Source organism: Dermochelys coriacea, chromosome 3 (genome assembly GCF_009764565.3).
Source record: "Dermochelys coriacea isolate rDerCor1 chromosome 3, rDerCor1.pri.v4, whole genome shotgun sequence".
In the NCBI taxonomy this organism is placed as follows: Eukaryota; Metazoa; Chordata; order Testudines; family Dermochelyidae; genus Dermochelys; species Dermochelys coriacea.
This window is the reverse complement of record NC_050070.1, coordinates 114,886,136-114,910,325: the sequence shown is the minus strand read 5'-3', so window position 1 is coordinate 114,910,325 and position 24,190 is coordinate 114,886,136. Positions and strand designations below refer to the sequence as shown.

The 24,190-nt window shown below is 37.9% G+C and overlaps 1 protein-coding gene across 6 annotated transcripts in view; it reads left to right on the top strand.

Moving 5' to 3' along the window:
* The window catches only part of LATS1 (large tumor suppressor kinase 1), a 37,916-nt gene that overhangs the window by 2,560 nt on the left and 11,166 nt on the right, over positions 1-24,190 (top strand). Inside the window, exons 2-8 of one of the 6 annotated variants that reach the window (XM_043511184.1) lie at positions 426-530; positions 6,189-6,701; positions 10,803-10,953; positions 12,330-13,858; positions 18,229-18,811; positions 20,672-20,854; positions 22,862-22,968. In XM_043511184.1, the coding sequence (XP_043367119.1) occupies positions 6,351-6,701; positions 10,803-10,953; positions 12,330-13,858; positions 18,229-18,811; positions 20,672-20,854; positions 22,862-22,968 (2,904 nt within the window). In that variant the 5' untranslated portion in view covers positions 426-530; positions 6,189-6,350. Of the gene's footprint in view, positions 1-425; positions 531-6,188; positions 6,702-10,802; positions 10,954-12,326; positions 13,859-18,228; positions 18,812-20,671; positions 20,855-22,861; positions 22,969-24,190 lie in introns of all 6 variants that reach the window. The other 5 variants (XM_043511183.1, XM_043511186.1, XM_043511185.1 and 2 more) reach the window with 5 other exon arrangements.

Below are 24,190 nucleotides of genomic sequence, written 5' to 3'. Positions count from 1 at the left end.
GTTTTTAAGGATTGGGTGTTATATAACTTATTTAAATGTTGCTGCTGTTATGAAATATTAACTATGTACAACTTTGTGATAGTTTAATAAAACCTTCAACTATAATATTTTTACATCTCCAATGGTTCCCTTTCCCAGTGAAGTCTGAAAGGCCTTACACGCTACTGTCAGAAGCTGCAACCGTTTACGCTCTCAAATTGAGCTACAACTACCTAAATTATCAGACTTTCTCTTCCCAGCTCTCAAGTTGAATATTTTCTTGGCTTAAACAACATCCATTTTTAGGGACCAATATTTTGTGAAATACAGGGTATGGAAGCACTATGGCAGATCAGTACAGATATTTCTAGGACCAATAAACATATTCTGAGAATTTGGCCTGGAAAATAAGAAACCTGTTATCCTGGTTTTTGTCTCCTTAAAAGGAAGGTGATGCCGCTTCATTTGAGAAGTGGAGATAGATGCAGCTGAAAATGTACTGATGGACAATGTTTACAGAATTGCAAGTGGGGCCATCATCAGTTCTTCAGGTACAGGGAGAAGTTATTGTCCCCTGGCTCAATGTGCAAGATGAAGGGAATGGTGTTGACCACCTAGCAAAGCCTTTTAAAGTGGGTGTGTAAATTCCTTGTTTGTGAAATGTGATGAATTGACAGCCTTGGGGTTTGAGGTTCCCTGTACACAAAACAGGTATATCGCAGTCTGTGGCAATACTTGCTTCCTCATACTTCCCTAATATAGAGGGACAATCTCAGTTGAGGAACCAACTCAATTTGACTTCAAAGCAATTCAGTTTTCAAGCCCATTTGGACTGTCTTGCTGAAACCACCAAGAAAACAATAAATTATATGTAACACTTATTACATAGCATTCCTCGTCTGAGAATCTCAAAGCAGATTACAAAGGAAGGCAAGTATAATTATCTCCATTTTATATGGGGGAAAATTGACGCACAAAGTTAAGTGGCTTGCCAAAGGCCAGATAAGTAACTCTCAGAATAAAATCCAAGTCTCTTTACTCCCAGTTAAGTGCCCTATCCACTTGACCACAGAGCCTTTCAAGGGTGGCAAGTCTGTTTGGCTTAGGTATTTAAAAGATGCTTATCCCTTAGATATCTAAGCACCAAACAATATTATGGAAAAGCGTAAGAGTGCAAAGCAACTTTTTTCCCCCTCACGCTCCCCTTTTCCCCATAATTATAGGGGTATGAAAATTTTATATAGGAAAATTCCTCCAGTGGCATTGTTCCTTGGAAAATACGTAGTCAGATTAAATTGTAGTGGTTTTCTCTCTATCACAGTGTGGACTGACAAACTCATTTTAAATAGCTTATGTAGTAGTGGTCAGATAATAATTGCTTCTGGGTGCTACCAGTTTCAGCTGAATGCTAATCCATAACCTAAATGTTCTGTTACTAATCTTCTGAGCCATCTAGTCTTACAGATAATTTTGAATGGGGTCTTGGATAAGTTTACACCTTCTGAGAACCTTCTTCCTGGATGATGGTGTCTTTTTCCAGTACTATTAAAATGTAACTCCATGTTCACTTTTGTAGCCAGTTATTCTTTATAGCTGTTAATTCAATCTCTTGGAGGCAGAAAAACTTCCTTCTCCTTTATGTTGGCCAAGCAAGAACAAGTCCCAGTTAGAATTGGCAATAAGTTACCCTTGCCTTTACCTTTCTTTGGGACACATGTCTTTATTCAGACACTCTCATTGAAGTTACATTTCACACATTAAAAGAAATAGAAAATGAAGACTAAAACTAAGTGAAGAACAAAAATCTAAGCATCTAATTTATCTAAGCATAATTATTTTAAACAGTATTTTTAATAACTCATTGCATACTTTCTGCTTTATCATATTTCACTTCAACTACTTATTTATTAAACTTTTGACTTTTTGAAATTTTTAATGTTAAAGTTGCAGTTAACTTTTACATTTCCTGATTTTAAGAGTTTATGGTTGCACAGGAAAGCTTAACTATGTCCCCTTGCCTATAGGGATTATAACTCTTTATATAATCCTATACTATTTATACATATATATTTTTTTTTTACAATTTATATTCTAACACGTAGCATCTTGTAATATTTTATATATGCCTGACAGTCTCTGGAAGTATATACCTGAAGATTTATGCCTTATTCACTGAGTAGCATAAAAGAGCACATTACAAGACTACAAAAAAAATTGATTATATATTGTATTAAAATAGCATAAACAACTAGAGGTTTATGACATGAGAGAGATCATAAAAATGAAAACTGGATTGAGAGAGAGTAATTTGTTATGCAGACTATTTAAAAGTACTTATATACCCCAGTTTAACTCAAATGCCTGATAAGGAGGAGCTGCCTGCTGGGAGCGTGAAGTTGGGCCCTCCATGGGCTGCTGGCACCGAGAAGTGGGAGGTGACCCACGGGAAGGAGCACTATCCTTCTCTGTAGTGGAGTCGGAGCTGTCCCCTCTGAATGTAACGCACAGAGGCAGGTTTGCCTCTCCATCCCCTAACCCTCATTGCTGGGCCTTGCGTCATCCCAGCTGGTGTCTGGCAGCCCCAGGAAGATCCCTGGCGAAGTGCCCTCCAGGGAGTGGGAGGCTGCCCCCCACCCTTCACTGCATCTCTCTACACTGCCCTCCAGTGCCAGGGGTTGACTGCCCGTGCTGCCTTTGAATCCTCCACTGCTGTTTGATGCACCTGTGGCTTGGGGGATGGCCCTTGCCCGTTGCTTTGCTGGCTCCAGTCCAAAGGAAAAGCCTAGCAGGCTGCCCACAGGGTGCAGCCTCAACCTGAAATCTTTGTGCCTGTTGCACCTGCTACCTCCTGAGGCCTGGACCCACAGGGTGTCACAGGCATGTGGCTTGTGCATGTGAGGAAGTTTTTGCCTGCTAAAGGGAAATGGAGCAGGGTTAGTCAGGAGGCCACCCAGGAAGGAAGGCTTAAAGACAGGCTCAGGTATTGCAGATGCTCCTGGCTCCCCAGGCGGAGGCATTCTCACCCCCTTGGTTTAGCTGCCAGCTGGCACCAAGTGGGGCTGCAGCACAGGGCTTGTTCTGTGTCCCCAGTGCAAACCCAGGAGTTCTGGGCTTGTGTGCAAATGAGATTAAAAGAGTTGTTTGGCTTAGTTTTAGTAATTAAAAAAAAAAAAAGACAAAGGCTTTTGTCTACATCCTGTCTCTTTAACTTAGGGATGAGAGAGTGCCTTTTCCACGTGTCTGGGTCTTTCAAGGAAAGCATCCAGCAAAACTATATAGAGATGGTTCAGCATTGTTGATATTTCTAAGGTGGTAAAAAAGCAGAAAAACTTTTTTGGGCAGTCACAATGGGGAACTTTCCGGCCACCTTAACATGTAATAAAGAAATAGGGGATTTGTGCCCTTTTTTTTTCTTCAGGTTGCCTATAAAGAAAAAAGGAAGACATCACAAGAATGCCCCATTACATTATTGATAGGATGGAGTTCCTTTCCTGGGGAGCCTTAGGAGCTGCACAGGTTTTACTTTATAAGATACATGCTGAGTGAAGCAGAGGTCCATTGTGTTTCTGCATACCTCTGCTTGTCTTGTTCCACTACCTCAAACTTTTTACAACATAAGTTAATCAATAGGTCTTCCTTAGCTGTGCACACCTTATGTGCTTGGTTTAAAAGCTTACTCTGTGTATACAGTGTAATTTGTTTCCTTAATGAGTCAAAATCCCATCAAAACAAAAAACAACTTTTACAACATTCAAAGGCATCTCCCATTTAGGATTATTTCCATGCCATATTTCGTGATTCTACCCACAGTGACTTTTAAGTTAGTTAACTTTTAAATTAAAATATTTTTACAATAGGAAAACCTTTCTTTGGATTTATTTATTCAGACTCTCTTCCCCTTCCCCTCTCCCCCAATTCTCCTCATCCCCCAAATGGCTGAATCTGTGACAATGACCAGGCATGGGAGAACTTAGGGGTGACACTTGTAGAAGTTTAAGAGTACCTGAAAACAGGGCTGGAATGGAAATGGCATAGGAAACTACTGTAGCTGTCACAAGTGAGACAAATGCAGGCAAATGTTTGGTTTTATGCACAAGGCGGGTAAAATCAATGGTTAAGATCCTACTGCAGAACTAAAACCTAGTTGACCTGTTTTTAAGAGGTGCTGAGCATCCACAGCAGTGGGAGCTACAAGCGTTTGGCACATCTAACACTCCTCTCCCCCCTCAGCTGTAATGCTTGTAAGAGAAACATACATGCCTACCCCATAATTAGGAGGTCTGAAATAGTTTTCTGTAAATATAATAATTTTACTGTTAGCTACTTTTTGTGAAGATTTAAGAGTATTTCATCACATTCCCCCCTTACAAGAAGTGATGGAGGAGGAAAGATTATAACACTTGGAACAATTTACCTAGGGACGTAGTAGATTCTGCATTGCATGCAATATTTAAATCAGGACTGTAAATCTTTCTAAAAGGAGATACTATAATTCTAACAAAAGTTATGGACTGGGTGTAGAATTTGTTGGATGAAGTTTTGGCCTCTGTTATGCAGGATGACAGATTAGATGATCCTAATGGTCCTTCTGACTTTAAAATCTATGACTAACATTATAAAAAATAAATGACTAGAACCATTAAAGTTTGTATGCTATGTAGGTTGTTTTTAATTCACAGCCTTATTAGTGTCACCATCCTTTCTCTTCCATTGTTTTCTTCCCCAACTTGTTTGTTTGATACCAATCTTTGTCATGTCAGACCTGTACACAGCAGACTATTTTTACTTGATTTTGTAAGGCATTCATTTGGAAGCTTAAAAAAGAATGACTTATTTACATTTTTCTCTTATTTAGACATATGTTGTGCATTATAAAGAGAGTGTAAGAAAGGTGGTATCAGAATCAACTTGTGTGATTTGCTTAGGCATGCAGAAGTACAATTCTTTAATTCAAACCAAAATATAAACTATTGTGAAAATTTTGTTGGAAAAGTATATGTAATGAGAACTAGTAGCTTTATCATTTTGTATAAAACACTAAGAAAAATGTTTCTTTTGAAACAGTTTACTTTATTGAGTTCACTTTTGCCAATTTAAATACATTTCAGTTTTTCTGATACTCTAAGAGCACAAAGTCTGTTGCACTGAAGTTCTTACAAAATCACCCACTTGGCAGACTATTTGAAATTGTTTGCAGAGTTGTAGCTGTGTTGGTCCCAGGATATTAGAGAAACAAGGTGGGTAAAGTAATATCTTTTATTAGGCCAGCTTCTATTGGTGAGAGAGACAAGCTTTCAAGCTTACAAAGAGCTCTTCTGTGTCCCACTTCTGTTCAAGCAAAGCTGATATCAGACATCTGCATTTAGCTAGGAAATTGAAGCAGATGATATTTATAAAAAATCTGTTTTATGATTAAATTCTGTAGTGTCCTTAAAAATAAAATGAAAGGTGGGAGGAATGGTGGGGAACAAACTCCAGTGCCCTGATGTGATGGAGAGCTAAATGACTTGATCCAAGGTATCACAGTGAGTAGGAGTAGAGCAGGAAACAGGATCAAGGAGCCCTCCATTCTTTGTCCTTTAGATCACATTCTTTTTTTATGTGTAGATCTTTGATAATCCTTCAGTTGTGGTAATATGATGTTTCAAATAGTAGCATAGAAAAGCAACCTGTTAAGACAGTGATCAGGATAAACTACTGTCGAGGAAAATAAATTATGTATTTTTTTCCCCTCTCTTGTCTTCTAGGTGAGATTAAATTCAAGGACATTTCAAGACTTAAACATTTGGGCCATAGTTTAAAATGACTCAAGCATGCAGTTAATTTTTGTAGCAGATACCAAGGACTCTTTTGAAGATTATAGCTAAGTTTGCAGTTAACTGATGGCTGTACACTCCCTGCTTGAAAAAAAAATCAGCAGTGTTTATCACTGTCAATAATTGTAAGACAAGCTTACTCCCTAGGTGTGATAAGCCTGATTTCAATCCCTCCCAGCTTTGGGATCTTTAGACTTGAGAGGCAACTAAAACATTGTTTACTAATTAAATGTTGCCAGGCCAAAATAATTCTTAATTTAGAATGGTTAAAGACTGCATGAATGATAAATTGCATATGCTGAATTTAGTAAATATGGAGGAAATGATATATGTATGCCCTGCAAATTGCCAGCTTTTCACTGCATGTGTAACTTGAATGTTCTTTTGTTACAGGGTGGCTGACTTGGTTGTTGAGAATTTCAGCACTGTTGGAACCACAAACAGTGGTGAATGTTTTCACTCTTGTTTAAGAGTGAGTTCTGAAACTACCAACCAGCCTTTCTTGAAATTTTTGTGGCTGAATCCTTGGTGGAGGTTATATAGATACATGTTTTCATGAAGAGAAGTGAGAAGCCGGAAGGATATAGACAAATGAGGCCTAAGACTTTTCCTGCTAGTAACTACACTGGCAGCAGCCGGCAAATGTTACAAGAAATACGAGAGAGTCTTAGGAATTTGCCTAAGCCCTCAGATGCTGCTAAGGTTGAACATAATATGGGTAAAATGTCAGCTGAAGATCCCAGACAAGGCCGAAATCCCACCAAATTTGTAACATACCATAAAGCTTTGCAAGAAATTCGAAACTCCCTGCTGCCTTTTGCAAACGAAACCAGCCCCTCTGCCAGGGGAACATCTGAAATCAATCGACAAATGCTGCAAGATTTACAGGCTGCTGGGTTTGATGAGGTAAGCATTTTTGTGGAATATTAACCATGCACACACATTTTAGTTGTATATTACCCTTTTTGTAATTAAAGAGTGTAAGTAGCATGTTAGTCAAAATGTTTCCCTGAAATATAAATTAATTTTTAACTGTGACCTGGCCAAAAAGAAGAAAAAGGGGGAGGGGAGGAAATTAGTAATGTTAAAATAACCCATGTTTTTCCCCCTCTACATCCAGTGCAATCTATTCTTTCTATAAGATTAGCTGTAGTTTGATTAGTCATTTACATCCCTGCGTGTGGAAAGGAGTGGACTCCTCAAAGCCTGGAATTTTCTTCAGAGTAATTTAATGGAATTTTGGATTATGTGGTTTAAATGTGTTGTGAGAACAATACAATTCAGAATAGTAAAGCAAGGATACCAAATGTGAGTGACTTGACAATATTTAAATACTTTTATTCTTTTTTATGAGTATTTCAGAACCCCTGATTATGAATAACTTAAACTTGTTCAGAGAAATGCTTCATTATCTGAGCTGAATATTAACAAAAAACTGCATTTTTTGTCTTATTCATCTGAACGCTTGAACCTTAGCTATATTCAAATGATGTACGTTACCATAAATCAGATACAATAGAATGTATCATGATAGTACAATAAATACACTGCAAGGAGAACAGTGCAGAATACCTTCAACAACGTAGTGTCTTCTAAGAAAAAATGTAGACATTATATAGCCAGAGTCCCATAATGATGTCTTTCAAAGTTGGTATTGTTGGTCATATAAGGTGATTGACAGAAATCCTGTCAATCTACTTCAATACCAGCTGAACTTGTTTTCATTTTGTGTGGGAAAGAGTGTCGTCATTTCTTGACAAAATATCTGGTTTCCATGAATAAAGAATTAATACAGTTAGAGACCATTGTGTGTGTTTGTTTGCAATATATTTACTGGGAAGTGGGTCTAAAAGACTCTTTTATACATGCACTTGTAAACCTGAGCACAAAAGTGCACATACAAAATGAGCACAGACCTCAGGCCCATCACTTTCAAAAATATATAATAGCAGGCCAAGGATAGTTTACAAGCAAACAAGGTAGAATGGTTCATTCATAATTGCACTAGTCAAAATAATGATCTTATCAAAAGTTGTAATTGCAGGTTAATATTAAAGAATCAATTTATTTTGCACTAATTTCCGTTAAAGGTTAGGCAAAGTGTTTTGGTGTGTCATATGTATTAGTTGTACATCAACGTAGTGTTGTTAGCAAAGACTTCAAGAAGGAGTGGTTAAGAGATCACCATATTGTTGCCCATACAGAAAGATTATGAAAAGAGCTTCTCAATGACATACAAATGCATTCAGCTCATCGATGCATATAAATGATACGTCAGCTCAGTTTAGTTGCTGAAAGAACTCATTGACAACGGGTTGTCATAATATCTGTTCTCCGTTGGCTTTCTTTTCTCCATTTTGTTTAATGATAGACCATTGTGTCTAGTTTTCAAATATCCAATTAAAAAAAATTCCTACATCCTTGTTGTTGAAAATTGCATATCACACAAATCAGTATCTAAACTGTTGGCATTTATAAAGAATTTCACTCTGCTACTGTACCGGGATTAAGAAATGGTGACACTGTATCCGGTAAAATCTGCTTAAATTATGGATTTTGTGATGTGTGATTTCATCTGGTGGGGCACAAGGATGTTAGATATGTCAATGTTTTCAAAAAGAAGCCTTTTTTAAAGCCTTGTCATCTCAAAAAGGACTTAAATTATTCAAAATTATCAGACGTTTTAATTGTCAATGAGCCAGAATTCTAAACTTTTAAAGGCATAAGGATTTTTTTGGTGGTTAGAAGAAAGATCAAAATCGGTTTTAGCTATGGAAAGACTACTACTGCTCCACAGTGAACTATACCTGAGTATTGTGGGGAGTAGTCATCTGGTCCTATAGGCATCTACTACTTGAGCTACAGGAAAATTTCTTAATTGTCACCCATTGAAGGACCCTTATACTTTTTATTTATTTTTCCAATCAGTAGAAAGCAACATGTTCAATCATATAGATAAGGTTTTTTAAAGGAGTCTAGGAGAGTTAGGCATACAAATCCCATTGAAATTCAGTGGGAATTAAGTGCCTAAATCTTCATTCTTTTTAAAGATCCCACCAAAGTGTCTGATGCTACTGTCACTGAGGTCAGTGGCAAAAAACATTCCCTTTGTATCAATAAGAGAATAGGGCTCAAATCTGTTCACAACAGAAATAATTAAGAACATAATGGCCATACTTGATCAGACCGGTTGCCCATGTAGGCCAATATCCTGTCTTCTGACTGTGGCCAATGCCAGGCTCTTCAGAGGGAATGAGCAGAACAGACAATTATTGAGTGATTCATCCCCTGTGGCCCACTCCCAGCTTCTGGCAGTCCAGAGGCTAAAGACACTGAGAGCATGGGGTTGCATCCCTGACTATCTTGGCTAATAGCCATAGATGGATCTATGCTCCATTAACTTACTTATTTTGAACCTTGTTACAGTTTTGGCATACACAACATCCCCTGGCAACGAGTTCCATAGGCTGACTGCTGTGTATAAAGAAGTACTTCCTTTTGTTTGTTTTAAACCTGTTGCTATTAATTTCATTGCATGACCCCTGGATTCTTCACACCATTCATGATTTTATAGGCCTCTATCATATTCTCCCCCCCCCCCCCCCGTTGTCTCTTTTTTTCAAGCTGAGAAGTCTCACTTTTTAATCTCTTCATATGAAAATTATGAACCTTTATTAATTTGTTGCCCTTCTCTCTACCTTTTCTAATTGTAATATAGTTTTTTTGATATGGGGCGACCAGAACTCCATGCAAGTATTCAAGGTGTTGGCATACCATGGATTTATGTAGTGGCATTACATTTTCTGTCTTATTGTCTCTCTCTTTCCTAATGGTTCTTAACATTCTGTTAGCTTTTTTGACTACTGCTGCACATTGAGCAGATGTTTTCAGAGAACTACCCATAATGACTCCAAGATCTTTCTTGAGCAGTAACAGCTAATTTAGATTCCATCATTTTGTATGTATAGTTGGGATTTTTTTTTCCAATGTGCATTATTTCACATTTATCAGTTCTGAATAACATCTGCCATTTTGTTGCCTAGTCACCCAGTTTTGTGAGATCCCTTTGTAACTCTTCGCAGTCTGCTTTGAATGTAACTATCTTGAGTAATTTTGTATCCTCTGCCAACTTTGCCACCTCACTGTTTATCTCTGTTTCCAGATCATTTATGAATACATTGAACAGTACTGGTCCCAGTACGGGTCCATGGGAGCCACCACAAACTCTTTCCATTCTGAATGGAAAGAGTTAGTGGTGACCATTTATCTCTACCCTTTGTTTCCTGTCTTTTAACCAGTTATGAGCCATGAGAGGACCTTCTCTCTTATCCCATGATCGCTTACTTTGCTTAAGAGCCTTTGGTGAGGGACCTCATCAAAGGCTTTTAATGTTACTTGGTGTCAGTCTATTTTCTTCCAATATAGTCAGGGCATTAGTGTACAAGGAGATTGAGTTAATGCTGAAGTAATAGTAAAAAGCTAAAATTCAGAATTTCAAATCGGAGTACTTCTTGTGACCTGTAATTCATTATCTCCTTTGCTTTCACAATAAATCAGTTGATTTTCAGCTCTACAGTTTTTAACTATTTTAAAAGTTTCAGTGGGGCTAAAAATAGAGCCTTGTATAGGAAACTGGTTGCAACCTTAATTGTGTAGAGGTTACTACCTTTCAGTAATTTATAGGCACATGAACAAATTGTAGTAACAGTAATTCTGAGATTCAGACAGCACAGTAGATGCACTAAAGTGAGACTCTTTAAAATGTTAACTTTTTCTGCTCATCTTGGCAGTATGATATTTAACAGCAGTTTTTCTGATTCACGGAGATGCTTTGAGATTACAAATCTGTCAGTGAGATTTAGCCAGGCATTTTCTATTAAAATTAATGGAAGATGTGTGGCTAAATCCCCGTGCAGTGCTTTGAAAATCTCAACTGTTGGTGCTTTTGACTGTTTTTCTTCTGTTAATTTTAAAAATAAAATATTTTTAACTTAATTTTCCCTTTAGGATATGGTTGTACGAGCTCTTAGGCAAACGAACAGCCGTAGTATAGAAGCAGCAATTGAATTCATAAGTAAAATGAGCTACCAAGATCCTCGTCGGGAGCAGATGGCTGCAGCAGCAGCCAGACCTGTTAATGCAGGCATGAAACCAGCAGGTATGTGTATCCAATACGTGTTTTCTTTATAGGAAGAAATCATAAATTAGCCAAACATTTCAGTTCTGCACTCTCAACTGGGGGATGGAGGGGAAATGAAGCATAAACTTAAACAATTAAATAGGTGATTGAAATACCATTTTTCTTGAAAATGGTGAAATTTGTTAGTATAATTTATAAAGTAATCCATTTAAATGTCAGTACTTGACATTAGTTTATAATAAGCTTTTAGGTTATGTTTTCAACATCATACATAAGTAATCCTGTTCAGACCTGTCATTTTGGTGTTTGTTTCCTGTGTTGAATACTTTTCATTCATTTCTTAAATTTGGGGTTCATATCACTTAATTTCTGTGCAATTACAGTTAAATTGTTAATTTATGTACAAGAAAATAACGTAGTAAACAACACTAGCAAAGTACAACAGGTCTTTCATTTTCAGTCTACTATCTTTCAACCTATTAAATTGAATTAACTAGAATTTGTACTAAGCTTTTGGTGGGATACTGGAATTTAGCCATGACTTTCATTCTTTCTTGCACAATTTATCACAATTTATCCATTTTTCATTTATGGAAAAAATGTTGATCTGCAGCAGTGAAAATAATAAATGAAAACTTTTAAAATTAAACACACAATTGCCCTGTTCATGTGCCATAATATGACATCTATCTTGTAATTACTTTCTGGTACCTCCAATAAAAGATTGCGCTGTAATTCTTAAAGGAGTTAAATTTTAAGAATTCAGTGTTGAGATGGTCATTGTAAATTTTGCATGTATGCAGTCTTATCTTACACTTACAAACATATAGTATTTTTCAGACTGATTTGAAACATAACCTTTGATGAACTGAACTTTGCATACAAGGAGCGTAATGCACTTGGATTAAACTGTGTTAAGTGCATGATCTTTTTAATTTAGTGTGCCTGTTTACAGGTGTACAAGTCATAGCAATCTTTCAGCTGACTAAATTCACTCAAAGGTTATGAACCCCTCAAGTACATCACTGAGTTGACAACTTTATAAAGCTGTCAGGTTTATAAGTTGTCACTTTATAAGATTGATTTGATGTAATGTTTATCATATCAATGTTATGTAAAATGTAGGTCAATACATTTTTCTTTGCTCAGCTTTTCCATGCTAGAAATAGTTCGATAGCTTCCTTTCTGATTAGTCACAAATCAGTCATGTGATTTACTGTGGCTTACATTAAAATTTATTATCTATTTCATAGCAGTAACTATGGTAACTGCCAAGAAAAGGAAAAGTAACTGAATTAGTATCGTACTAAAATATTGCAAGCTGCAAGTAGTTTTTCCCCCACAAATATAAAATCCTATGGTGTTGTTTTTTTTTTTTTCTGTTGTAAAAGCAGGTAGTGTGCAGCAATCAATTAACCGTAAACAGAGCTGGAAAGGTTCTAAAGAGTCCTTGGTACCTCCGAGACATGGCCCTCCATTGGGAGATAGCGTAGCTTATCGTTCAGAAAGTCCGAGTTCTCAGTCAGATGTAGGAAGGCCCTTATCTGGTTCTGGATTAGCAGCATTTGCTCAGGCTCATCCTGGCAATGGACAAAGAGTGAATCCACCACCTCCACCACAAGTAAGGAGTGTTACTCCCCCTCCTCCACCTCCAAGAGGGCAGACTCCTCCACCAAGAGGAACAACTCCTCCACCTCCTTCCTGGGAACCAAATGCTCAAACAAAACGTTATTCTGGAAGCATGGAATATATGATCTCTCGCATTTCTCCAGTACCACCGGGAGCATGGCAGGATGGCTATCCGCCCCCACCAATGAATCCGTCACCCATAAGTTCTTCTACGCAGGGACAAAGAGGCATTAATTCTGTTCCACTTGGCAGGCAACCAATAATCATGCAGAGTTCTGCCAATAGCAAGTTTAGTTTTCCATCAGGAAGAGCTGGAATGCAAAATGGCAATTGTCAGACTGATTTCATGGTTCATCAGAATGTTGTATCTGGGAACTCGGTCAATCGTCAGCCACCCCCTCCGTACCCAATATCCCCAACTAACAGGCAAAGTCCTACGGCATTGCAGATGCAAGCAGGAGGATCTGTTCCTCCTTCAGCATACACCAATGGAAACATTCCTCAGTCTGTGATGGTGCCAAATAGAAATAGCCACAACATGGAACTTTACAATATAAATCTACCTGGAATACCAATGTCCTGGTCACAGCCTTCATCTGCTCCGCCCCAATCACCACCTGGCAGTGGACATGAAATCCCTACATGGCAACCCAACATTCCAGTAAGATCCAATTCTTTCAATAACCCTCATGGAAACAGACAGAGTCACTCTAGCAGTTCTCAGCCTTCAGCCACCACAGTAACAGCTATAACCCCAGCTCCCATTCAGCAGCCAGTAAAAAGTATGCGAGTATTAAAGCCAGAGCTGCAGACTGCCTTAGCACCAACTCATCCTTCTTGGATGCCACAGCCAATGCAAGCTGTCCAACCAGTTCCCTTCTCTGAGAGTCCATCTACTAATATGGCAGTTATGTCACCTGTTGCAGAAGCTCCAAATTACCAAGGTCCTCCACCACCTTATCCAAAACACTTGCTACACCAGAATCCATCTGTCAATCCATATGAGACAGGAACCAAACCTAACAAAGAAGATCATCCCAGTTTACCTAAGGAAGAAGAGAGTGAAAAGAATAATGAATGTGTTGATGGGACAGATAGAGAAAAAAAACAAATAACAACCTCACCTGTTCCTGTTAGGAAAAATAAGAGAGATGAAGAGCGAAGGGAGTCTCGCATTCAAAGCTATTCTCCTCAGGCCTTTAAATTCTTCATGGAGCAACATGTGGAAAACATACTCAAGTCTCATCAGCAACGATTGCATCGCAAGAAACAACTAGAGAATGAAATGATGCGGGTAAAACCTTTATTTTCTTTAATATTTGAATGGAACTACTTAGCTTTTGGTACACATTTTTAAAAACTGCATATCTAGACAGGTTTCTTGGTTATCCTGCAATTTTGTGTGCAGTTGTAGTATCTTTTGGTATTGAAGTTCATTTTTAGTTTGACCACATGTTTAAGAAGCAGCCAGCCTTTCGGTATTTGTTTAGGTAATCCCATTCCTCTCTTTGGAAAGTATAATTTTAAACTAATCAAGCAAACCAAAAATATTTTATTCTAAACACTAATCGTCTCAGTCATTTATGAGAAGCCTGAAGTAAATTTATTGAAGCTTGCATTGGGCTTAGGTGCATGGCTCCCAGGTTTTTCTCCTGTATGATGTTAATGGTGGTTTGGGGGAAACTATATTAGTTAAAATTGTCACAGTTAAGTATTATTTAAGATTTTTGTTGATGCAATTTAGGAAAAAATGGTAATAGGGCTCACTAAAGTCTCCATATAGAGCCCCAAAGAATGATTATTTCCTTCACTTTCACCAGTTTGACACCATTGTGTGATGGTATTTGTCCAGGAAATTTCATTCTAAAAATGTATTTCATGTTGTTCTATATTCAAAAGTGCTTAAAAGGCATATTATAGAAGAAAAAGAGACATTGTCTGTTTGCCGAGTTGCAGGTTATTTCTACCCGAGTAAAGTATTTGAAAGTAAAGAATGAATTATACTTCTAAATATTAGCCAGATTTTGCTAAATATACTGAAAGTTTGATCCTCTATCCCATGGTCCTTCCATACTGTGCAAAATTCCTATAATATCAATGAGAGTTCTGGGTACACAAGGAAGGCTGGGTTTGCCACCCTAGTAATTTAACTGAACCTTGGCTAGGGAATTTAAAACTCACTTTAATCTGCACTTTAAAACATTGCAGCAACAAAAATTCCACAGTTCTGTAAAGCCTATACTCCTTTATCTAGCACTGGCCCAAGAGTACATGTTCTATTAATTGAAGTTTTAAAAAAAAAAAGGCAGCTTTTAGTGTAAAAACTGGCTTTAGATGATGCATCTGATGACCCTTTCCAATTTGTGTTTTTTACAGTCACATTTTATACTAAAACTTTTGTCTTCCTTGTTGATATGTAAAGACGCTCACAACAGGGGAAACAGTGAAACTGACTTTATAGAAAACATTGAGAAATACCCACAATAAAACAAGAAAATACAGAGAGAATTTTAGCTATGATTTTTGTAGTAATCTTAGGTTTTACTTGTAATCTTAGTTTTTCTGAGAATAATAATAGGTAACAGAATTTAGACACATGGTGGTTTGAAATTGATACCTTTAACTGAATCTTTTTTTTTTTTTTTTTGCTTGACTGAGCCATCATTTCAAAATCCACATTCTCCTGTTCTTAAAAAAAAATCTTGCTTTAAACTGTACTCTTATGTAAGTGTCTACTTAATCACAACATAAGTAAATGTTAGCAAATAAGATTTATTCCTAGAAGTCTCTCTAGATGTTTATTCTTAGTCTTCCTTTTCCTTTTCACTTTCACTAACAGCTGATTTTAAACTCTTAAGGTGTTGGAAGCTTTGCTGACTTCTATAGCCTCCATTTCTGTGTGGGCAAGTAAGACTTTGGAGCAACAGTATTGTATTAAGAATAGCATGAACCCTTTCCAAAGGACTCTGCATGTATACCTGCATCAAAACTAAAGCATGAAGTTGATGTATTTTTTTATATTACATTTGGATACTTAAGTGCAAGATCATAACTAAGTTTGATTTGCAAACCTCACTTTCATTTCTTATTTGGGTCATTTTATTGAGTGTGCTCTGCAATGGTGTAAGCACAATTAGTTATGTTGACATATATCCCTCTTAGTGGTAATGATTTTTTTCCCTGCATGCTTAATATAGTCAATTAAAATCAAAATTTTATTTTTCTTATTTACACTAAATATATTTTATGGTAATTTGTGCTCAATTCACAAAAGTGTTTAATTCAAAAGGAGGATCTTTTTGGGGGGTTGGATGGTGAAAAATGGGGTGTCATGGGGGGAGAAGCTGCTCCCTTTAGTACGCAATGGGAGAGAAATCTGACAGGAATAGGCCAACTCACCTTACATCTTGAGTAGGAAGAGAAGTGAAACTTGATGGCCATTTGTCTCCCTTAGCACTTTTTCATCTTTATTTGCAGGAGAGTTAAGAGGATTAAACCAGGAGTGGATTTCCTCATTTCTCTCCTTCTGCAGGAAGTTGAGGGAAAAGGGCCACCAAAATGTTTCAGCCAGTATATATTCCCTGGTGGGAGGGCAGGTGTCTAAAGGAAGGTGTGTATTGGAGAGAACTGGGTTTTTTGGGTGTGGAGCAGCTGTCTCACAGGTGGACTAGTAATGTGTTTTGGAGGTATGCACTTGCTTCTATTACCTTATTCTATCTAATGGTGCCAAAAGTGTTGTGAGGCACTTGCCAGAACACACATACTTCTGCCCTGAAGAGTGTAAAAGCAAAATTAGTCATGATGTAGGGAATAACAAGACCATAGGGAAGGAAAATAGAGGCGATGTCAGTGAGATCACATGGCTATTCAGAAAGAGCTAGTGTATGGCATGAAGTAAAGAGAACGGTGTATTTTTTTGGTGGGGGTGTATGTATGTATAAATATAATTTAAAATTAATATATTTCAAGGTTAATTTCTTGTAGCCATTATAGAAGTGGGTCCTAAAAGCAATATTAATAAGGAGAAGGAGGGGACTTTGCAGATCAGCTCAGGAAGGGTGTTTGAGGTACAGTATGGGTGGCATGGAGGAAAGTGTGTAGGTCTTTTGGGGGGAAAGAAGATAAATAAGGTATTGATGCTGAGATTTTTGATGGAGCAGAGGGGTTGTCAAGCAACATGAAGAGATAAGGCTAGTGGAGAGCAGAGGCTTGGAGGTTCTGAAAGATAAGGACAAAACACTTAAATGTGATGCCATGGAGGAAGGAGAGCTAGTACCCTGAGGTTAGAGGGGATGGAATGGTCTGACTGATGGACAAAGAATACGATCTTGGCAGTGTTTTGATGGAGCCAAAGGAGAGCATCATGGGTGTTCAAAGGAGGAAGCTGCAGTAGTCAAGCCTGGAGATGGTGAGGACTGCACCAGGTTTTTTGCTGTATGGACAGACACAAAGTTAGATTTTTAAATCTCTGCTTGAGACCCACTGTTGCTGTGATGCCTGTAAGAAATCTGCTATTGTCTGGTTTTATGAGAGTTGGATAGTTGATTTTATTTTTTTAAACCAAAAAGTGCCTTCAGGAATCATTAAACTGTAGCCACCTATGTAACCATGATTTCTGTTCTTGTTCTCCCTCATTTCTTTCTTCTTTTTGTTTGCCTATTTTGTCTTAAATTATCTTTATATGGGATCTCTTTAGGGTTTGAGCTTTTTTTAAGTCTAATACCTTACTTAAAAAGATGGTGTAGAATCTTCAACAAAGATACCCTTTATCAAAATATTCATTAGTCATTTGCATTAAACAATAATTAACTAGAGTACTAAACACCCTGACTGAAAATCTTCTCTCAGTTGCTCACCTTTTACTATCTTGGCTTCTGTTGTTTGATAGTTTCACTAGTTCTCCAACCACTATAGTGTTTTCCATGATATGCAAGACTTGACTTCTTAATGTAAAAACACAAGCAGAACCAGCTTTCATTGTTCCTTTATATTTCATAAGAAACAAAATAGGGCAGAAGGACACCTTTAAGAATCAAATGGAAATAGTTATGCCAAAACAATTAAGTGTGCAAAGAATCGGTGATCAATCAATGGCTAACTAATTAGAAAATCTACAGAGCAGTACATTCAGTTAATTGTGTTAGGAATCAAGCAAGTAATGACTCCAATAATGCAGAGAATCAAGTAAAAGTTGGATATGCAGAGTGTCATGGACAAATCTGTACAGTTGTTAATATGTAAGGGAAGTATTCCCATGTGGGAAAATCTCTGTGAAGGATAGTGGGTTACCAATGGCCTCCCTCCTATCCTACAAACCCATTTCTTCTACAGAGGGCATGGAAGGCAACCACCATCAGCTTGTCTTTTTCTCCCATCCTATTCCCTTCCCAAAAATGGCTCCCTTAATCAAAAGCATGGTGGTGCATGGCACCTTGTGCATATTGTTGTTACAACTGTCCCTTAGGTTTCACATTTTGTGGGTTGTTTGTTTCAACCTTAAGTGTTTTTATAGATACCTAATGTGTGTTAGGGAAAAAATTTCAAGCATTACTCCTTATTTTACATGCAAGTTTTTCCTTTACTTTGCTTGAACCTTCTAATGTATGATGATCACCACAAAGCAAAAAGTGTTTTTCACTTGTGAAATTTAACTTTGTTACATAGGTTGGGTTGTCCCAAGATGCCCAGGATCAAATGAGAAAAATGCTGTGCCAGAAGGAGTCTAACTACATTCGTCTCAAAAGGGCTAAAATGGACAAATCAATGTTTGTAAAAATTAAGACTCTTGGGATTGGGGCATTTGGAGAGGTCTGCCTAGCAAGGAAAGTGGACACTAATGCTTTATATGCAACAAAAACCCTGCGGAAGAAAGATGTGCTGCTTCGGAACCAAGTTGCTCATGTTAAAGCTGAGCGGGATATCCTTGCAGAGGCTGACAATGAGTGGGTGGTTCGCCTGTACTATTCATTCCAAGATAAGGACAATTTGTACTTTGTAATGGATTACATTCCAGGAGGTGATATGATGAGCCTGTTAATTAGAATGGGGGTCTTCCCAGAAAATCTGGCACGGTTCTATATAGCAGAGCTGACCTGTGCAGTTGAAAGTGTTCACAGGATGGGCTTCATTCACAGAGACATTAAACCTGATAACATTTTGATTGATCGTGATGGTCATATTAAACTGACTGACTTCGGGCTTTGTACAGGTTTTCGATGGACGCATGATTCCAAATACTATCAAAGTGGTAAGTAGCTATTTTTGTTATCATAGAATCATAGAATATCAGGGTTGGAAGGGACCCCAGAAGGTCATCTAGTCCAACCCCCTGCTCAAAGCAGGACCAAGTCCCAGTTAAATCATCCTAGCCAGGGCTTTGTCAAGCCTGACCTTAAAAACCTCTAAGGAAGGAGATTCTACCACCTCCCTAGGTAACGCATTCCAGTGTTTCACCACCCTCTTAGTGAAAAAGTTTTTCCTAATATCCAATCTAAACCTCCCCCATTGCAACTTGAGACCATTACTCCTCGTTCTGTCATCTGCTACCATTGAGAACAGTCTAGAGCCATCCTCTTTGAAACCCCCTTTCAGGTAGTTGAAAGCAGCTATCAAATCCCCCCTCATTCTTCTCTTCTGCAGACTAAACAATCCCAGCTCCCTCAGCCTCTCCTCATAAGTCATGTGCTCTAGACCCCTAATCATTTTTGTTGCCCTTCGCTGTACTCTTTCCAATTTATCCATCCTTCTTGTAGTGTGGGGCCCAAAACTGGACACAGTACTCCAGATGAGGCCTCACCAGTGTCGAATAGAGGGGAACGATCACGTCCCTCGATCTGCTCGCTATGCCCCTACTTATACATCCCAAAATGCCATTGGCCTTCTTGGCAACAAGAGCACACTGCTGACTCATATCCAGCTTCTCGTCCACTGTCACCCCTAGGTCCTTTTCCGCAGAAAATCTGTTATCTGAACTGATGTAGCATTCCATGCTAATTCATGAATAATAAGTATGAGTAGAAAGATGAACACGACATGAAAAAAGTTAGAATTTAATACCCATACGGGAAATGGAATAAGCTAAACCAATATAGCAGCGTGCATACTTGAAGTAGTACTGATCTAACTATTTTGGTAAAAAAAAAAAAAAAAAAAATCTAACTAAAATAGTTATATCAGTACAAAAATTCTGTGTAGACCAGGCCTAAGTCACTTTTGAAAATGGGATGTAGGCGCCTAAGTCATATAGGTGCTTTTGACAATTTTACCCAAGATCTACAATCTTCATCCCTCTTCTGCAGTTATGTGGAAATTCGCTAAGTAAGCTTCTTTTAAAAAAAGATTTAAGTTTATTTAATGCCCTCAGGGAAGCTTATAGCAAAGATAATTTTGCATTTTGTTCTGCAAGTGGCAGTATCTGGATTCTTTCTTCGTTTTACGGTTATTTTATCTTATAGGTAACCTGCAAAGAATTAAATGAAAATTGGGCTTGTACCTTTTTTCTTTAATAGATTTTATTCAAAACACACTTTTCTGGCTTGTTTTTACACTAGAAATTCAGTTCCTCTTTAGCCTGGTATATTTTACGGTGATTGGAGAAGTAGCAAGAGGGATGACATTACGTAAGGCAAGAGAGTGAAAGTTGAATTGTGATAGGTAAGATTTTTAATCAGACTTTTAAAAACTTTCTATTTTTTAAACACCTATTTAACTTCAGTTTTTGATATTTTGAAGATGGCTCTCCTTCACTGAAGGTGAGAGAAATAACCGTATACATCCTATACTTCCAACAAATTCTTCAGCAAAACTAGGGAAGATCAGAATTGACATTTCCTTTATTTTTTAGGAAAATAAATCAGTTTTTAACAAACAAAAGAAAATAATTTTCAGGCACTGTTTTACATCATAAGCAAAAAAAAAAAAAAAGCACACAAGCTCAATATTCTAAGTTCTTTACAAGTTCACTTTTAATTATTTTTATTTTCTAATGAATTAAAGTACTTTAATAGAGTGTTCATAAAAAGGATTTGGAGAGAAACTGGTCTTAGTTGAGAAGCTCAGCTAAGGGGTAAAACCCCAAAATATTAGCTCTTTCATTTTTGTATTGTAGGTGACCATTCACGTCAAGACAGCATGGATTTTAGTAATGAATGGGGTGATCCAGCAAACTGCAGATGTGGAGACAGGCTTAAGCCACTTGAGCGTAGGGCAGCACGGCAGCATCAGCGTTGTTTGGCACATTCACTTGTTGGCACACCTAATTATATTGCACCAGAAGTACTCTTACGAACAGGTAAAGCTTTTTAATTGCATCCCTTTGCAAAATGACTGATGTCTAAAGGCTTTGGCCATTTCTGAAGACCAGCACTTGTACAGACTAATAAATAATGGAATCAGTAACAGATAAGTTAAACGAATTATTTGTATCAGTCTTCACTGCAGAGGATGTGAGGAAGATTCTCATACCCAAGTCATTCTTTTTAGATGACAAATATGAGGAACTGTCCCAGATTGAGGTGTCAATAAGAGGAGGTTTTGGAACAGATTGATAGATTAAACAGTAATAAATCAACAGGATATGTTCACCCAAGAGTCCTGAAGAAACTCAAATATGAAATTGCAGAACTACTAGTTGTGAAATGTAACCTATCACTTATATCAGTCTCTGTACCAGGTAGCTAATGTAAGGCCAATTTTTAAAAAAGGCTCCAGAGGGGATTTTGGCAATTATAGGCCAGTAAGCCTAACTTCAGTACCAGGCAAATTGGTTGAAACTGTAGTAAAAACCAGAATTATCAGACATATAGATGAACAAAATATGTTGGGGGAGAAGTCAACATGGCTTTTGTAAAGTGAAATCATGCCTCACCAATCTATTAGAATGTTTTGAGGATGTGATCCAGCAGATATAGTGTACTTTGACTTTCAGAAAATCTTTGACAAGGTCCCTCACATAAGCTCTTAAGCAAAGTAAGCAGTCTTGGAATGAGAGGGAAGATCTTCTCACAAATTAGTAACTAGTTAAAATATAGGAAACAAAGAGTGGGAATAAATAAATGGTCAGTTTTCACAAAGGGGAGGGGCAAATAGTAAGGTCCTTCCCAACAATCTGTACTGGAACCTGTGCTGTTCAACATATTCATAAATGATCTGGAAAAATGGTTAAACAGTGAGGTGGCAAAGTTGGCAGAGGATTCAGAGTTGCTCAAAATAGTTACATCCAAAGCTGACTGTGAACAGTTACAAAAGGATCTCACAAAACTGGGTGACTGTTGTCAAAATGGCAGATGGAATTCAGTGTCGTTACATGCAAAGTAATTCATATTGGAAAACACAATCCCAACTATACACATAAAATGATGGGATCTAAATTAGCTGTTACCACTCAAGAAAGAGAGCTTGGAGTCATCAGATATAGTTCTCTGAAAACATCTGCTCATTGGCAGTCAAAATAGTTAACACAATGGTAGGAATTATTAGGAAAGGAATAGATAATAAGACAGAGAATATCATAAGGCTTCTATATAAATAAAAATCTGTATTAGAATTGGAAAAAGTACAGAGAAGGGCAACAAAAATTATTAGGAGGGTAAGGTACAGCTTCCATATGACGGGAGATTAAAAAGACTGCTCCTTTAGAAAAGAGATGACTAGGTGGGATATGATAAAGGTCTATAAAATCATGAATGGTGTGGAGAAAGTGAAGAAGGAAGTGGTATTACCCCTTCACGTAACAGTGGAACAAGGGATCACCGCAAAAAATTGATAGGCAGCAGGTTTAAAACAAACATAAGGAAGTACGTTTTCACACAATACACAGCCTATGGAACTTGTTGCCAGGGGACGTTGTGAAGGCGAAAAGTGTAACTTTTGAAAAGAATTAGATAAGTTTAATGGAGAGATAGGTCCAGCAATGGCTATTAGCCAAGATGGTTAGGGACGCAACTCCATGCTATGGGTTTTTCTAAGCTTCTGACTGCCAGAAGTTGGGTCTGGATGACAGTGGATGGATCATTTTGATAATTGTCTTGTTCATTCACTCTGAAGTATCTGGCACTGGCCATTGTCAGAAGATAGGGTGCTGGGCTAAATGGACCATTGGTCATACTGACCAGTATGGCCATTCTTAAGCTTTTCTGGGTCAAAATAAGTATTAAATTATTATTATTATTATTATTATTTATTATTGAAGATAATGCAACAAATACTTACTGTAATTTGATACGTTGGTTACCCATTTACATGCAACTTTAAGTAACCAAAGCACTGGTTTCGTTTTTATAGTTTGCTTTTGTTTCAGGATATACACAACTGTGCGACTGGTGGAGTGTTGGAGTAATTCTCTTTGAAATGTTGGTGGGGCAGCCTCCCTTCCTGGCACAAACACCATTGGAAACACAAATGAAGGTAATTAAGAAAATCGGGTCTTAAAATTATGTAATGGTAATGTGCAAAAGTAGTAGTTTGTATAATCCTACAAGCATTACCATGCTGAAAAAGCAAAGTCAGAATTTGTGCAAAATTTTCTAATTATATAAAGTGAGAGGAGAGTTTTAAGTGAATAAGCACTATGCACAACTAGCTGATAAACTAACCATATTTCTAAGCCAAAGGGTATCTTTCACAGAGGCTGAATATTGTAAGATCTGTTTTTGTTTAGTTTCACGCAATAATCCAAGCTAGTCATTTATTCATGCTTTGTCAAGAGTTTACCATTTTTGCTCTCTTACAGTATAGCCTTCTCAGTACCATACTTCTTTCAAACAGTGCCATGACACGTGTGTGAGTGAGACAGAGCGAGAGCGTTGGCCCAGCATTCTTTTTGCAAGACAAGCAATTTAACAGTGTAAAGGGGTACTCACTTGAATGCCTCCTAGTGGCTGGATGCAGTAGCACAGTCCTTTTCTCACCCTTGGCACCCCTTGCAGGCTGCCAGCTGACCTTGATGGGTCTTCACTCTTCAGCCAAGTCGCAAAGTTCAAATGAACCCTTTCATGGGTATGTAAGAGTCCAGTAACTAAACAGTCTATTTGCCTTTTCCTTTGTCTTCAGCCCCAGCTGTGGGCCCTTTGTTCAGGTTTCCAAATAAGCCTTGTACCCTTTCTGGGGTTTACACCACTTTACCTGGGGCCAGAAGGGGAACCTGAGCTTGCTGTAACATGCTAGGGCACAGTCCACACTAGTGGGGGGCTGTGTCAGCTCTGACCTGCAACCTTGGGTGCCTTACAGTGCTTTGCTATAGTAACTCCCCTCTGGGCTGCCCACAGACAGCCTTCCACATGTATTCCACACCCTGAGTACCTGTGCGTAACTGCAGCCTCCCTGGCTCCTCCCAGCCTTGGTTATACTGCAGGTGACCCAACACGCTCCCAGTCCTGAATCTTCCCCCAGAAATGTATGTCCTGTACTGCCCACCTTTCTCTTGGACAGTACAAATGTATTTAAGTCCATTAAATCATTAAGGAAATAATATAACCTCTTATTACTTTAAATAGTTATCCAGACGCTTTAACTTAAACACATTGGATTAGATAAAACACTAAAACCATCTTATTAACTACAAAGAGATTTTAAGTAATAAGGTACAAGTAATGAGGCTTAAATGTCAAAGTGGTTACAAGAAGAATAA